Genomic DNA, 16,888 nt, shown 5'->3' with positions numbered 1-16,888 from the left:
TGCACTGAGTCTTCTCACTGTCAGTGATCTACTGGCCCCTCCGCCTGCCTCTGGTCTTTGAATGATTGACCGGTCTGATCACTGCTAAGACGTGAAACGGCGGAAACAGGCGGAGGGGCTGGGGAATCTCTGGGAGAAGACCTAGTGTAAAGTCTGGCCCCTGTGCAACAAAATCTAATATAAAAAAAATTCAAATGGTGATTACAGAAGAACAACAATCTGGATTTGTTCACCAACTGTATCAATTTAATCTGTATTTACAGCTCCTTTTAGAGTCATGTCTTTACTTTACATAATAAAATTGTGCTGACGGGTTCTCTCTAGTGGGATATTTGCAGTGTCACACCGAAGTGTAAATTAGTTGTAGATTCTACTCCTGACGAGTTGCATAGTGTGTTAGTATAAAGTGTGCATGAAGGTTTATTGGCATGATATATATACAGTATTAGAGGGGTTTCCCTGGTCTTTGGTGGTGGCTTTTGTCTTGGACAGGTTCTCAATATCAGATCAGTAGAATACTAAGGGTTTGTTTACAAGAGCAGATAATTGTTTAAACGATCAGCAACGTGATCGTAACTCGCGACGAGCAAACAATGTCAGACAGCTGTTTATACAGGTAGAGAATCCTGAATGAAATGGTTAAATAACGATCGTTACATCGAAACACTGAACGTCATGCCCGGTGTTCACACAGACGGATCATTTGAAGTATGGTTGTGTTCAACCTTCAAATCCCATAAGTGATTCTATTTACGGTAACTAAATTAGCGAAACCCAAAATTTTTTGAAAATCATGATATTGTATATGTTCCAATGCTCCAACTACTTATTGTATTGGACCACGATGAACTCTATTTAGGACTTGAATTTCATTGCTTTTTTATCTGTCAAATTGTTTAACGAGCGAACGATATCCAGTCACATAACGCAATTTTCTAAATTTGAATAATTTTTTTTTCGCGCCCCTAAACAATTTTATGCACAGTGAACAAGCGTTTTTGGGCGTAATGTTCCGTCTCTGAACCCATTCACGTTACACAATTTTCACGAATGATGGGTCGTCGTTACCGTTAGAATCTGATGGATTATTGACCAGTGTGAATGCAACTTAACTCCTGATGCTTCTCAACGGTCATCCAGCTGAAGTGGCTGTGGCACGCCAATGTTTGGTGGGGAGAGCTCCCTACATTTGTAGCAGATGTGACTGGTATTCCTGTATGGTCCTAGTCACATAAACAGGACTAAGCTGCAAAGCACTGATCATGAGGTTAAACAATGGAGGGTGTACACCCTCACCGGAGTCCTCTTTCTCAGTCAGTTAATTAGTGGGGTTTATAGAAGTCAGACAACTTGTATTGACAGCAGATCCTAATGAAGTCCTAGAAAACCCCTTTAGCTAATTAGATATTTTCTGTGTTCACTTTTTGCAACATTTCCTTCTCTTTTCTTTCTTTTATCTGAACTTATTCACTTCTGTCTTTGACTTGTTTTCTATACTTTCTTCTTAAAGAGATCAGGCTGAAGAAGCTGATGGATGAGAGAGAATCCTTCCTGGAGCAGGTAATGGAAGGTTCTGAAATGTGTTTAGCTTGGTTTCTTTTGAAACGTTTATAAGAGAGAAATTCCCTGGTGTGTCTCAGCTCCAACTTGCTGAAACTTTGGTTAATATTTTATCCTTAGAATTTGAGAATATTTGACACTTTTATTTTAGGTTCGGTCCCCATGAATATAGTGCTGTTGTTGAGCACTAGGTCTAAGTTTGTCGGAATGGCTCTATCAGAGTGCCTGGCAAATATAGTCGTTCGGCTTTGAACAGGAACCCCGACATAGTGCTCAACTGAGATCACCGTGTTAACCACAATGGATATATCAGTCATGAAGCTGGGGCTGTGTAGAGCAGGCTCAGGAGTGAAGTCAGTTCCACATGTGGCAGTTGCTGGCTAAATTAAATATACAGAATTTCTGTGTAACAGCCATGGGCCCCTATTAATCATTTAAATGCAGCTATCAATCTCCAAAAGTGGTATGTAAATTGAACACACACCAGTGCTTGTGTGCATCAACCTTCATCGGCCCACTGCAAAGCAGCCAAGGCGCCAATGGGTTATCATGGCCACCAGGGAGTCTGCTGAAGGCCCCTATCGTTGCCATCTTGGTACTCCTAGGAGACCAAGATTTTCACTATATAGTGCAATACTGTGGTATCCAACAATTGCAGTCCTGAGATTACCCAAAAAGAATAAAAGTTTTTGGAAAATATAAAGGAAAAAAAATGCTGAAATTCTAATTGCTCCTTTTCCTCTAAAATCAAAATAATTAAAAAAAAAAAATAAATACCTGATATGGCCGCATCAGTAAGAGTCAGGTCTATCAAAATCTAAAATTACTTAGCCCTTAACAATAACCACCGTAAAGAGAAAAAGACATTTCGACCAGTACTCTTCCTTCCCAGAAAACAAAAAGAAAACATCAAAATGTTTCAATAAAAATTCAGTTCGCCACCCAAAAAATAAGTCATCCTACAGCTCCATAGAAAGAAATTTAAAAAATCTTTACGGGTCTCTGGATATGACAACCAATTTTAGTTATTTATTTTTCTTTTTACATCTGATTTTTTTTAATTTTTTTTACCCCAATTAATACCAATCATGACTACGGTATTTATTTATTTTTTTTATTGTAATTCAATTGACCGAGAGGATCATATTTCAAGGTCATTTTTACTGCACAATGAACACCGTAAAAAACAAACAAAAAAAAAAGCCTATGGTAGAATTGCTTTTTTTTTCATCATTTTCCTCCTTTTTGGAGTTTTTCTCATTTACTCAATACTTTGTATTGTAAAATGCAAGACATTCAAAACTACATCTCATCCACCAAAAAACAAGCCCCTGTATAGCAGCGTTGATCGAAGAATAATAATATGGATCTTGGGAGAAGAAAATGAACGCACAAAAATGAAATATCGCCCAGACGCTAATATGAACCTAGCCTTAAACTCTTAAGCTAATTTTTTGGCAATTGCATGATGTACGACTATTTACAGCTGAAAGTTTAGTTGATCAATGCTTACAAGTGCTTTGATTGGTGGTGGTTCCAATTTTTGATCAGTAGTTATAAACAAATTTATTAAAACTAGTGACTAAGATAATTTGATTTCTATGTGTCTTATCTTCCAAAGGGCCAGACAGAGACCCAACTTTAGTTCCTATAAGTTATGCTTTCACTTTTCTGCTGCACTACTTTTGGTGAATCGCCCAGATACATAGCGCTAAAGTTCAGTGCTAGCAAACACTGACACTGGCTTACAATTGGAATACAATGTTATTGTATTGAGAAAATAGCACAAATAACTTGTATACAGTAACTTGGCACAAATATAATAAGACTGGATAGACGCATCTGGTAATGCGCGGACTGGCCGCGGGTCTCCTGTCCTTGATGCTGTAGAGTTCGGGTCAGGAGATCTGCAGACAGTCCATGCATATGGGTCCACGTTGCACAGATGTGTGAATCCTGCCCCATTTGTTTTCCAATTTTACGCTATAACTTGTAGGCAATTCAAACTTAGATTAGACCATCTTGAAATGCACCAAAATTATTACAGTAGCTCCAGCTTGTAGATAAATATTGCAGATCTCCGGTAGAATGTGCTGCAGAGCACCGTGAATTTTAAGCATGCTTAAAAATCATATCACCAGACGAACGAGTATTTTACTTGTTCATCAGTTGATTGGCGGCCTGCTTAAACAGGCTGATAATCGTGTAAATGTACCTACGTTTGCACCACCTTTTAATTGCCTTTCTTTGGTCCACAAAGTAACACCACGTTGTGTTGCAATTTAGACCATGGTCCTTTACATGGTCACTTCCTGGTATACCACATCCACTTTGCTGAACATGTCAAAAAACATGTCTAAAACACACAAATAATGGCCTATTGGACAGATTTTGGTTTACATTAATTCTGATGCATGTAGCTTAGTAAATTAGACTTGTTTCACTGAGCCCTGAAGTTTAGAAGCAGCATGCTCACTTACCCAACTGGTTTCTTGGGGCTGGTGTTACGGCAGGTGGCGTTTCTAGTGTAAAGGTGTGCTTGAGGCTGATTATTACGTAGTTCTACAATGCGCATAGTCAATAAGCAGAAGGCCACTGGTATGACTGTAGTCAATGCATTCTGTGGCTGCTTTGCCGTTTTTTGTTCTGGGTGCTTATTTTATTGTGATCTTTTGGATATTGTGCACAGTTACGTACTAATATGCCAATTCTGAATGTTATCTTGTCTCAGATAAAGAAGCTGAAAGGCCAGCTGGGAGAGAAAAGCTCCAGAAACCAAAGTCCGGAGAATCCAGACAATGAAAATATGGAGAATGGCACTGATGTGCAAAGTGAGCAGGGTTTAACCTACCTTGTCTATAAAAATGGAGTTCCTGGATATCTTATCCTTTGTGCTTGCATTGTGAAGAACTTTTAACTCACTGACTAAACATCTGCATGACTGTGAGGACAGGTTTATAGCTTTATCCAGCTATGTGTGTGTGCTTTTATAATTCAAAGGAAATAAGCAAAAATAACACAGGAGTTTAAGTATATGAAGCTATATATCCAGTGTATGTATGTGTGTGTATATATATATATATATATATATATATATATCTATTTTATATACACAGTCATATGTTAAAGTTTGGGCACCCCTATTAATGTTATCCTTTTTTCATTCTAACAGTTTTGGTTTTTGCAACAGCTATTTCAGTTTCATATATCTAATAACTGATGGACTCAGTTATATTTCTGGATTCAAATGAGGTTTATTGTACTAACAGAAAATGTGCAATCTGCATTTAATCAAAATTTGGCTGGTGCAAAAGTATGGTCACCCTTATCATTTTCTTGATTTGAACACTCCTAACTACTTTTTACTGATTTCCTGAAGCACTAAATTGGTTTTGTAACCTCATTGAGCTTTGAACTTCATAGCCAGGTGTATCAATTCATGAGAAAAGGTATTTAAGGTGGCCACTTGCAAGTAGTTCTCCTATTTGATTCTCCTATGAAGAGTGGCATCATGGGCTCCTCAAAACAACTCTCAAATGATCTGAAAACAAAGATTATTCAACATAGCTTTTCAGGGGAAGGATACAAAAAGTTGTCTCAGAGATTTAACCTGTCAGTTTCCACTGTGAGGAACATAGTAAGGAAATGGAAGAACACAGGTACAGTTCTTGTTAAGCCCTGAAGTGGCAGGCCAAGAAAAATATCAGAAAGGCAGAGAAGAAGAATCGTGAGAACAGTCAAGGACAATCCACAGACCACCTCCAAAGACCTGCAGCATCATCTTGCTGCAGATGGTGTCACTGTGCATCGGTCAACAATGCAGCGCACTTTGCACAAGGAGAAGCTGTATGGGAGAGTGATGCGAAAAAAGCCATTTCTGCAAGCATGCCACAAACAGTCGCCTGAGGTATGCAAAAGCACATTTGGACAAGCCAGTTACATTTTGGAAGAAGGTCCTGTGGACTGATGAAACAGTCATACAAAAAGGCGTTATGCATGGAGGCTAAAAAACACTTGCTACCCACAGTAAAAAAATTTTTAATCAGATAAATTTTTATTAAATGATAACAAGTATATCATATGACATCAAGCAGTTGTTCACGTATAATCATAAATTTTTATTAACAAAACTCCCCCCCCCCCCCCCGAGACCCCTTCAGTGTCTTCCTCATTTCTATTCCGATACTCTTTCCCACCTCCATATATACTTGTTTATTATGAACATCATCTATATCATAATACATCCTCCCCACAAATCTAACTCCATTCTACCCATGGCTGCCATATCTTATGAAATACATCGAGTTTATTTCTCTTAGTATAAATACTTTTTTCCAATGAAATTATATGCTCCACTTGCGTAAGAAAGTCTCGTCTAGTCGGAGGCTCTTCTCTGATCCAGAACCGAGCGATCAACTTCCTTGCTATGAACAACAGTCTAGCAATCGCCAGTTTGACCATGGATACTGCTACTAATTCCTCTACATACCCTAATATACAGACCAAAGGGTCTCTGGGGACTGCACAACTATATATCAATTCAATCCGACTCAATACGACTGTCCAGTACGTAGACAATCTAGGGCAATGCCACAGCATGTGCAGCATGTCTGCCCGTTCCTGCGAACATCGTGGACACTCTGAATCGGACCTCAAACCCATCTTGAACAGTCTATCAGGAGTTCTGTAAGCTCTATGAATTACGTATAACTGAGACATCCTCCCAGGTTCGCTCATAGAAATCTTAGGCACATATTCTAAAATAGATTCCCATCTATCGTCATTTATCTCTCCCAATTCAACCTCCCATTTCACTCTAGACTTGATGGGATGTTTGACTAGAAAAGTGAACAATAAATCTCTATACACTTCTGAGATTGCCCCCCTTGTCACGCTGTTCTCCAAAATGGAGGCCGGCGTGATATCAAACTGGATCTCAATAAGTTTTCTCCGACATTGCGACCGATACGCATGCTGAATTCTTTTATAATGAAACATTTGAATGCGGTAACTGGAATTCTGTCTGCAGCTCCATAAATGACTTAAGTCTTCCCTGACCCATTAGCTGTCCCATCCTTCTGATTCCTGCCTCTCTCCAGGGCCCAAATCCTTCCATTTGCCCGAATTCTGGCAAATTTATATTATCCCATACAGGAGAGTATTTGGTAAGGTCCGTGACACCCCTTATCTGTTTAACTTTTTCCCATACCTTATGAATTAGGAGAACAGTAGGAAACAGAGAGCCTAATTTTAAAAACTGCCCCCCTTCTAAACTCTCTCCCAGAGGCCATTTTCCAAACAAATATCTCAAACTACTGGGCGATTGTCCCTGTCCCGTCTCCACCCCCCATCCTCCGATATGCTGGCATTGTGCTGATAAAAAATATACCCAGGGGTTGGGAAGCGCCAAACCTCCTTCCTCCTTCGGCCTCTGTAAAGTTTCTTGTTTAAACCGTGGGCTTTCCCCCCCCCATATTAGTTCACCAAACAGCGATTTAATTTTGTGGAACCTACTCTGCGAGATCCAAATTGGAGAATTATGCAGTACATATAACAGCTGTGGCATCACAATCATTTTTAAAAGGTTCACCCTTCCAATTACCGAAAGATGTAATTTATTCCATGCTGATATTTTGGAACGAATTTTTTGTAGCAAAGGGCTTAGATTAAGTTCTTCAAACCTAGTCAAAGGAAGGGCGATTTGTATCCCCAAATATTTAAATTTCGAAACTACCTTCAATTTTGCAGACCTTCCCACCTCCCCCATATCCCCATCTACCTCATCAATGGGCATTATGCACGATTTGTCCCAATTGATTTTGAGTCCGGAAAATTCCCCGAATTCCTCAATTAATGCCACCGCGTTATCCAAATTCTCCCCTGAGTCCTCCAAAAATAGCAAAATATCGTCGGCATACAAAGACACCCTCTCCTCCTTCACTCCATAGACAAATCCTTTTATCTCTTGTGCATCCCTTATTTTAGTGGCCAGAGGTTCCACGGCGAGGGCAAACAGCAACGGAGACAACGGGCATCCCTGCCTCGTACCCCTCTGTAATGAGAAACTATCAGATAATTCATTATTCACTCTAATTTTTGCCATTGGAGAGGAGTATAGCAACCCCACCCACGATATAAACTTGGGCCCAAACCCAAGGCCCATCAAAACCGACCATAAGTACTTCCATTCTACACAATCAAAGGCCTTATGGGCATCCAAAGACACTACTACTCTCTTTCCAGCATTTTCGGCTGGAATTTGCATATTTAAATATAGCCTCCTTAAATTGATTGCTGTAGATTTATTGGGCATAAATCCCGATTGATCTGGGTGGATTACTTTATCAATCACGTGGGTCAGTCTGTTGGCCAAGGCCTTCGCCAGAATCTGTACATCTGCCGTAAGGAGTGAAATTGGTCAGTAGGACTCCGGATTCAATGGGTCCTTATCAGCTTTAGGAATGACCACCACAATGGCCTCTCTCATAGATGTAGGTAACATTCCCCTCTCCAACGACTCATTAAATACCTTCTCCAATTTTGTTATTACTTCTTCATTAAAAATTTTATACACCTCTGCCGGAATGCCATCCGCCCCCCGGGGCCTTATTTCCCGCCATGTCCGCCAGTGCCACCCTCAACTCCTCCGCTGCAAGCGGCCTATCCATCCATTCTCTGTCTTCATCCCCTAGTCTAGGAAGCTTAATCGCCCTCAGACACCTGTCCATCTCCTCTTGACCTTTATGTATCTTTGAGGAGTATAGCTCACTATAAAATTGTTTAAATACATCCAAAATTTGATCCCCCTTTGTAACCACATTACCTTCCTTAGATTTAATTGCATACACATGTGAGGATTCCCGTTGTGCCGAAGCTATCACAGAGAGCAGGTGCCCCACTTTTTCACCCTCCGCATAGAATGCCTCGTTCTGAAATGCCCGCCGTCTCTCCGCCTTACGGATGTGAAGTTTATTAACTTCCGACTGGGCCGCTCTCATGCGGGTCTGCGTAGCTTTAGTACACTGCGCACCCAATGCTTCCTCCGCCGCCCTTAATTCCTCCATCACTGCTTCATCTAGATTTTGAGACCTAGTCTTATATCGAGACACTTCTCTGAATAAAATCCCTCTCAAAAACGCTTTCATAGTATCCCAGACTACATGACCCTCTGCACTACCTTCGTTAATCCTAAATAATTCTCCCAGTTCCTCTCCTATCTTTCCCATATCCAGCAACCGTAGCCAAAAGGGATGAATTTTCCAACCCATACCTGTCAACCTCCCCCGTTCTCCCAATTGTAGAGATATCACCAGTGGACAATGATCCGATAGGACTCTGGGCAAATATTCCACTTCCTGTACCAAGTTATCCATCCCCTCATTTCCCAAAGCCACATCAATGCGAGATAGGGAGCCATACGTCGCCGAGTAGCACGAGTAAGTGTAGTTCTCCATATTCCGAACTCTCCACAAGTCTATCCAACCAATTTCCCTCATGTAATTTCCAAAAGGTGTCACGTTCCCTCCCTCTCTGCTCTCCGCATGTTTACCCTTATCCCAATGATCATTTGCAATATTATTCACATCACCTATTACAAGCAACGGGACCCCAGTCCATTTCCCGGATAAGTCCAGAATTTCCTGTATCTTCTTTCCAGAAAATGGTGGAGGGATATACAAAGACACAATACATAATAGTCTATTCAATATCTTACATACAATAAACACATATTGCCCATCCTTGTCTATTATAGCCTCCACTTCTTCATATGGAGTAGAAGTGTGGATCAACACCGACACTCCCCTAGCATAGGCTGAGTACGTTGAGTGATAAGCCTTCCTCACCCACCTTTTTTGTAACATAGCTACTTTGTCTTGTACCAAATGTGTTTCTTGGAGGCAAATCACTGAGGGCCTCAGCTTCAGCAGATATTGTAAAATTGCGGCCCGTTTTGAGACGTTAGCGAGACCCCTAACGTTCCAGCTTAAAATTTTAATTCTACCCCCCATGATATGTTGCAATACCAAACATTTGACACGTTATACCTGAAGTCTCGGTCCCCCCCCCACCCCCCCCTTTCCCGCCTCTACCCCCTGTCTCAACCTTCCAACTGAAATAACTCTCATCCTTCTCCCCAACCCGAAAAAACCAGCTATCTCCCACAACATTTAACCTCTTCGCGACCGCCCACAGTAGATAAACGTTGGCGCTTGCTGGGCTTTGTGCAGCGCCGACGTTTATCTACTGTCGGCGGTTTTGTGCCCCCCCGGGACCCCCTCATACCTTATAACGCGGGGATCCCGGTGCACAATGCATGCTGGGACCCCCGACGTCATCGAGACCTGATTGGTTCAGGTCCTGATGACGTCGCGTCACAGCAGCCAATGAGAGAGCTCGCTGGGAAAGCTGCTTGTTTCCCGGCGATCTCCCTCATTATAACGCGACTTCTCCTCTGAGCTCATGCTGACAGATGAGCAGAGGTGAAGCAGCGTTACAGTGTGACTAGATCGCTGCCTGGCACAGCTGTGTCAGGCAGCGATCTTGTCACACAGTAACGCTGCTTCTCCTCTGATCATCTGTCAGTGTGAGATCAGAGGAGAAGTGGTGTTACTATGTGCCGGGCAGCGATCTTGTCACATAGTAACGCTGCTTCTCCTCTGATCATCTGCCAGTGTGAGATCAGAGGAGAAGTGGCGTTACTATGAGTCAAAAATACAAAAAATAAAAAACACAAAAATAAAAAAAAAGTAAAGAAAAAAAAGCAGGTTGGCAGGCTAGGGCTATGTCTAGGGTTAGGGCTAGGGTTAGGGCTAGAGTTAGGGGTGTGTTGGGGTTAGGGTTGGAATTCGAATTGGGGGTTTCCACTGTTTAGGTACATCAGGGGCTCTGTAAATGCAATATGACGCCCGCAGACCATTCCATCAAAGTCTGCATTCCAAAACGTCACTACTTCCCTTCCGATCCCCACCGTGTGCCCAAACAGTAGTTTTCTTCCACATATGGGGTACCAGTGTACTCAGGACAAATTGGACAACAACTTTTGGGGTCCAATTTCTCCTGTTACCCTTGTGAAAATAAAAAATTGGGGGCTAAAAGATCATGTTTGTGGAACAAAAATGATTTTTTATTTTCATGGCTCTACGTTATAAACTTCTGTGAAGCACTTGGGGGTTCAAAGTGCTCACGACACATCTAGATAAGTTCTTTAAGGGGTCTTGTTTCCAAAATGGGGTCACTTGTGGGGGTTTCCACTGTTTAGGCACATTAGGGGCTCTCCAAATGCGACATGGCGTCCTATCTCAATTCCAGCCAATTCTGCATTGAAAAAGTCAAACGGCACTCCTTCCTTTCTGAGCTCTGCCATGTGCTCAAACAGTGGTTTAGCCCCACATACGGGGTATCGGCGTATTTGGGAGAAATTGCACAAAAAATTTTGTGGTTCATTTTCTGTTTTTACACTTGTGAAAATAAAAAAAATGGTTCTGAAGTAAAATGTTTGTGAAAAAAAGTTAAATGTTTATTTTTTCCTTCCACATTCCATTCATTCATGTGAAGCACCTGAAGGGTTAATAAACGTCTTGAATGTGGTTTTGAGTACATTGAGAGGTGCAGTTTTTAGAATGGTGTCACTTTTGGGTATTTTCTGTCATATTGACCCCCCAAACTCACTTCAAATGTGAGGTGGTCCCTAAAAAAAATGGTGTTGTAAATTTTGTTGTAAAAATGAGAAATCGCTGGTCAACTTTTAACCCTTATAACTTCCAAAAAAAAAAAAATTATGTTTCCAAAATTGTGCAGATGTAAAGTAGACATGTGGGAAATGTTATTTATTAACTATTTTGTGCGATATCACTCTCTGATTTAAGGGCATAAAAATTAAAAGTTTGAAAATTGCAAAATTTTCAACATTTTTGCCAAATTTCGATTTTTTTTTTTTTTTTAACATATAAGCACAGTTCATATCTAAGAAATTTTACCACTATCCTGAAGTACAATATGTCATGAGAAAACAATGTCAGAATCAGCAGGATCCGTTGAATCGTTCTAGAGTTATGGTCTCATAAAGTGACACTGGTCAGAATTGAAAAAATTGGCCTGGTAACGAAGGCAAAAACAGGCTCAGGCGCGAAAGGGTTAAGCCGAAAAGAATTCTCTCTCCCTCTCTATTTGAGATCTAGGAGGGCGTTTTTACAGCCTAACAATACAAGCTCTGCACTCCAACTACTCTCCCGTCCACATTTATCAAACTGCAATAATCGTTGCGCCGCCGAACACAACCCACAAAAACCAACATGGCATTACTTCATCTCAGAGATGACCATTAACTTGTCAAATTCAAACTAAATCACAGTTAGTCACTATTTCAACATCACTCAGAGTATGCTTCAATGGGACTGTCCCGCTCTGATATTCTTTATGTTAGAGTCAAGCCAGAGTGTCGCCTCCTCTGGATTTTGAAAAAAGTGTACTCGATCCAAAGCTACAACTCTCAGCTTAGCTGGGGAAATCATTGAATAGCGCACATCCATATCTCGTAGTCGTCTTTTAACTTCTCCAAACGTCATCCGGAGCTTCTGAACCGCTGCAGAATAGTCTGGGTAGATGGAGATGCGATTGCCATCTATAGTAAGTTCCGCACAAGTCCTGGCTTTCCGCAGCAGAGTATCCCGGTCCCGATAGTTCAGAACTTTGGCCAAGATGACTCTTGGGGCTGATCCTGGGGGCAGGGGTCTAGTGGGCACACGATGTGCTCTTTCAACGGAAAACATTTTAGTGAGACCATCCCCTCCTACAGTATTTTTCAGCCATGACTCAATGTGCTCAGTGGGGTTATTTCCTTCCGCTTTTTCTGGTACCCCCACAATCCTCAGATTGCTCCTACGGGAGCGGTTCTCCAGATCATCGGTTTTAAATTCTAGTTCAGCTATACGCTGCACATACTTTTTTTCCCTTTTCAACAGATCATTAACCTGGTCTTCAGCGCTCCCCACACGTTCTTCCACCACCTCCATTCTCTGTTCAACTTTGCGCACTGCAGCATTAATCACAGCCATCTCTCCCTTTAAATCATCCACACGACTGTTCAAAGCCGCAAGGGCAGACTTGTTGTAAATTACCACAGAAAATATATCTTTGAGCGTCGGCTCTGCTATATCTAATGTGTCCGGCTGTTCAAGCTGGCCAGCGCGTGCAGCCACAACAGGGGATCTCTGTTCCTCCCCACCACTCTGTGGCTGTCCCCCTCCTTCCTGCTGTTTCCCAGGGATCTGCGTTGTCAGGTCTCTCACCTTCAGCCGCTGACCTCTCATTAGCAGCCTCCTCTGACCTCGCAAAGCGTTCCAGCCGAGCGATCACCTCCATCCGTCTTTGATATGCCGCGCTCGCCCTTGCCGCCTCCTCTGCAGCCTCGGCGCCATCTTGGGCCTGAGCGCTTCCCGACGCTGCCAGCTCCTTCTGTCTCCTGCGCGTCATCCTCGTGCAGGACTCCTCTCCACCAGACCGTCCTCCACTCACTGCTACTCCCCGGATCTCTGCACACTCCTTGGAGCGATTTCAGCGTTCGGCGGCGCCTCAGGTATCCTTAGTAAGGGAGATTGTGGCAGGAGAGCTCCACTGCACGTCCTCTCACATCGTGCGCTACCCACAGTAAAATTTGGTGGAGGATCCATCATCCTTTGGGGCTGTGTGGCCAATGCCGGCATCGGGAATCTTGTTAAAGTTGAGGGTCGCATGGATTCAACTCAGCATCAGCAGATTCTTGACAATAATGTGCAACAATCAGTGACCAAGTTGAAGTTACGCAGGGGATGGATATTTCAGCAAGACAATGATCCAAAACACCGCTCCAAATCTACTCAGGCATTCATGTAGAGGAACAATTACAATGTTCTGGAATGGCCATCCCAGTCCTCAGACCTGAATATCATTGAACATCTGTGGGATGATTTGAAGCGGGCTGTCCATGCTCGGCAACCATCAAACTTAACTGAACTGGAATTGTTTTGTAAACAGGAATGGTCAAAAATACCTTCATCCAGGATACAGGAACTCATTAATAGCTACAGGAAGCGCCTAGAGGCTGTTATTTTGGCAAAAGGAGGATCTACAAAATATTAATCTCACTTTTATGTTGGGGTGCCCATACTATTGCACCAGCCAAATTTTGATTAAATGCAGATTGCACATTTTCTGTTACTACAATAAACCTCATTTGAATCCAGAAATATAACTGAGTCCATCAGTTATTAGATATATGAAACTGAAATAGCTGTTGCAAAAAACAAAATTGTTAGAAAGAAAAAAGCTTAACATTAATAGGGGTGCCCAAACTTTTGCATATGACTGTGTATGTGTATATATATATATATATATATATACACTGCTCAAAGAAATGAAGGGAACACAAACAGCCTGCTGCAAATGGAATAGTGGTCCCTTTATTTGCTTCACAGATTTTACGGTGCCCAGACAACATAGGTGAGTACTGATGAGTGTTTGGCCGGCAGCTTTCTCTTCCCACTTCTCTGTGCTGAAATACACTTAGTTTAGTCAAGTATTCACGTGTTTCACGTGAAGAGTGCAGTAAGCTGCTGCCAAATATCTTTATTGGCTTTTGATCCTTCTCTCTACCGATATTGTCTATTGAGAGAGTCCAGAGGCCGCCATATATGTTGGGTAGTTGGCGGCTCCTGACCAAGTTGGCATGTTTGGACACCTTATATCTGATGTATATGTGGATCTTCAGCCTTCAATTTTCTGTATGATCAAGAAAACATTAGTCAAGGCCACTTCAATAGACATGGCTCCTGCACAAAACCTATGCACATTCGGTCAAGTGTATTAATAATGTTTAGCCGCACTTGCCTTTATGCACAAGTTACATTTACGGTAGTTATTTTTTTCCACAAACCCTTCACAGCAGTGTGGAATCGGCATCAGGGAGATATCTGACAATGTTGCTGATAGAGCAGAGGAAGGACCAATGGCCGGCTGTAGCAAAATAGACATATTGGTGTCATCACTAGGGTAAAAAAAAATACTCTAAGGGTGTGTGTGCACACGCTGCGGATTCTACTGCAGATCCGCAGCGGTTTTCATTAAAATCAATGAAAAATGAAAACCACTGTGCAGACAGTGCAGATTTTTCTGCGCGGATTTGCTGCGGTTTCAAAACCGCAGCATGTCAATTCTTTGTGCAGATTCCGCTGCGGTTTGGCACCTGCTCCATGACAGGTGTCAAACCGCAGGCTAAACCGCAGAAAAACTGCAGATAAACCGCAGGTCTTTTGACCTGCGGATTTACCTGCAGTTTGACAAATCTGCGCTGAAAAATCCGCAGGACAATCCGCAGTGTGTGCACATACCCTAAGAGTATGCTGCGCAGCTGGAGAAACTATTTTTGTTGTTAAAATTGTAGAGGCAGTTTTTTTTAATAAAATAACGCATTTCGACACTGGACTGGCATCTTTCAAGTTAAGAAAAAAAAAAAAAAAAGACCGGTTGCTGTTTTTACTTAACTTGAAAAAGACTCCAAGCCGGCGTCAATACGTGTTAATGAAGAAAAAAAAACTTTCTGCAATTATGGCAACAAGAACTGTTTCTCCTGGCGCGCACAGCATACTCTTAAAATTTAACCGTAGGCAAAAAAATCACTTTCTGGGGGTCCCTCCCAGCTGTGAGAGAGCAGCGACTGTGACTTTTAAGGGGGATACCCCTTATCCCTCTAGGTGGGCAGTACTATTTCATGGATAGATTTTTTTTTTCCCTCTAATAGGGCCACCCTATTATTGTGTGCTTTCTTTCCCTCCACAGCACCTCTCAAATATTGGGGTCATCAGCATTCACTTTTAAACCTACAGTTCAGAATTAACTAAATGTAATATCACTTACTTATGGTTTTCTTACAACCGTCAGTCTATAGGTTGATTGATGGCAGGTGTTCTCCATAACCCAGTTACAGCACTGGACATTGTGTAACATTCGTATTACTGTATATATTCATGCTCCCATTGTTGTAGACATATATAGACGCACACAGCTCTACAGATCCAGGGACACAGTGACGCCATCACTTCAGGGAACATTTTTGACAGGTTTGTTTCAAAACATGCTAATGTTAATGTCCTATGTGTGTGTTTGTTTATGACCTATTACTATATATGAGATATTAAAGACGTGTCACATAAATATGCAATTTTTTTACCTTTGGTTCTAAATGCCGCTGTTCTACTAAATCTGTTGTAGTTGTAGTTTTTCATTTGTTCTTGCTCCAATACGTTCCTCTTCACTGTACAGTTGTGGCCAAAAGTATTGACACCCCTGCAATTCTGTCAGATAATACTCAGTTTCTTCCTGAAAATGATTGCAAACACAAATTCTTTGGTATTATTATCTTCATTTAATTTGTCTTAAATGAAAAACCACAAAAGAGAATGAAGCAAAAAGTACAACATTGATCATTTCACACAAAACTCCAAAAATGGGCCAGACAAAAGTATTGACACCCTCCGCCTAATACTTGGTTGCACAACCTTTAGCCAAAATAACTGCGACGAACCGCTTCCGGTAACCATCAATGAGTTTCTTACAGTGCTCTGCTGGAATTTTAGACCATTCTTCTTTGGCAAACTGCTCCAGGTCCCTGATATTTGAAGGGTGCCTTCTCCAGACTGCCATTTTTAGATCTCTCCACAGGTGTTCTATGGGATTCAGGTCTGGACTCATTGCTGGCCACCTTAGAAGTCTCCAGTGCTTTCTCTCAAACCATTTTCTAGTGCTTTTTGAAGTGTGTTTTGGGTCATTGTCCTGCTGGAAGACCCATGACCTCTGAGGGAGACCCAGCTTTCTCACACTGGGCCCTACGTTATGCTGCAAAATTTGTTGGTAGTGTTCTGACTTCATAATGCCATGCACACGGTCAAGCAGTCCAGTGCCAGAGGCAGCAAAGCAACCCCAAAACATCAGGGAACCTCCGCCATGTTTGACCATAGGGACCATGTTCTTTTCTTTGAATGCCTCTTTTTTTTTTTTCTTCTGTAAACTCTATGTTGATGCCTTTGCCCAAAAAGCTCTACTTTTGTCTCATCTGACCAGAGAACATTCTTCCAAAACGTTTTAGGCTTTTTCAGGTAAGTTTTGGCAAACTCCAGCCAGGCTTTTTTATGTCTCGGGGTAAGAAGTGGGGTCTTCCTGGGTCTCCTACCATACAGTCCCTTTTCATTCAGACGCCGACGGATAGTACGGGTTGACACTGTTGTTCCCTCAGACTGCAGGGCAGCTTGAACTTGTTTGGATGTTAGTCGAGGTTCTTTATCCAACATCCGCACAA

General features: G+C 41.9%; 1 protein-coding gene across 2 annotated transcripts in view; it reads left to right on the top strand.

The window, feature by feature from the left end:
• LRRFIP1 (LRR binding FLII interacting protein 1) overlaps window positions 1-16,888 on the top strand; it is a 175,752-nt gene that overhangs the window by 151,988 nt on the left and 6,876 nt on the right. Inside the window, exons 18-20 of one of the 2 annotated variants that reach the window (XM_073553265.1) lie at window positions 1,511-1,560; window positions 4,292-4,391; window positions 15,579-15,653. In XM_073553265.1, the coding sequence (XP_073409366.1) occupies window positions 1,511-1,560; window positions 4,292-4,391; window positions 15,579-15,653 (225 nt within the window). The remainder of the gene's footprint in view (window positions 1-1,510; window positions 1,561-4,291; window positions 4,392-15,578; window positions 15,654-16,888) is intronic. The other variant, XM_073553266.1, reaches the window with a different exon arrangement.

The sequence above is a fragment of the Dendrobates tinctorius genome, unplaced genomic scaffold (genome assembly GCF_039654945.1).
Source record: "Dendrobates tinctorius isolate UK_male_01 unplaced genomic scaffold, ASM3965494v1 ptg000199l, whole genome shotgun sequence".
Classification (NCBI taxonomy): domain Eukaryota; kingdom Metazoa; phylum Chordata; class Amphibia; order Anura; family Dendrobatidae; genus Dendrobates; species Dendrobates tinctorius.
Note: the sequence above shows the minus strand (reverse complement) of the source record. Positions and strands in the feature narration are given on the sequence as shown.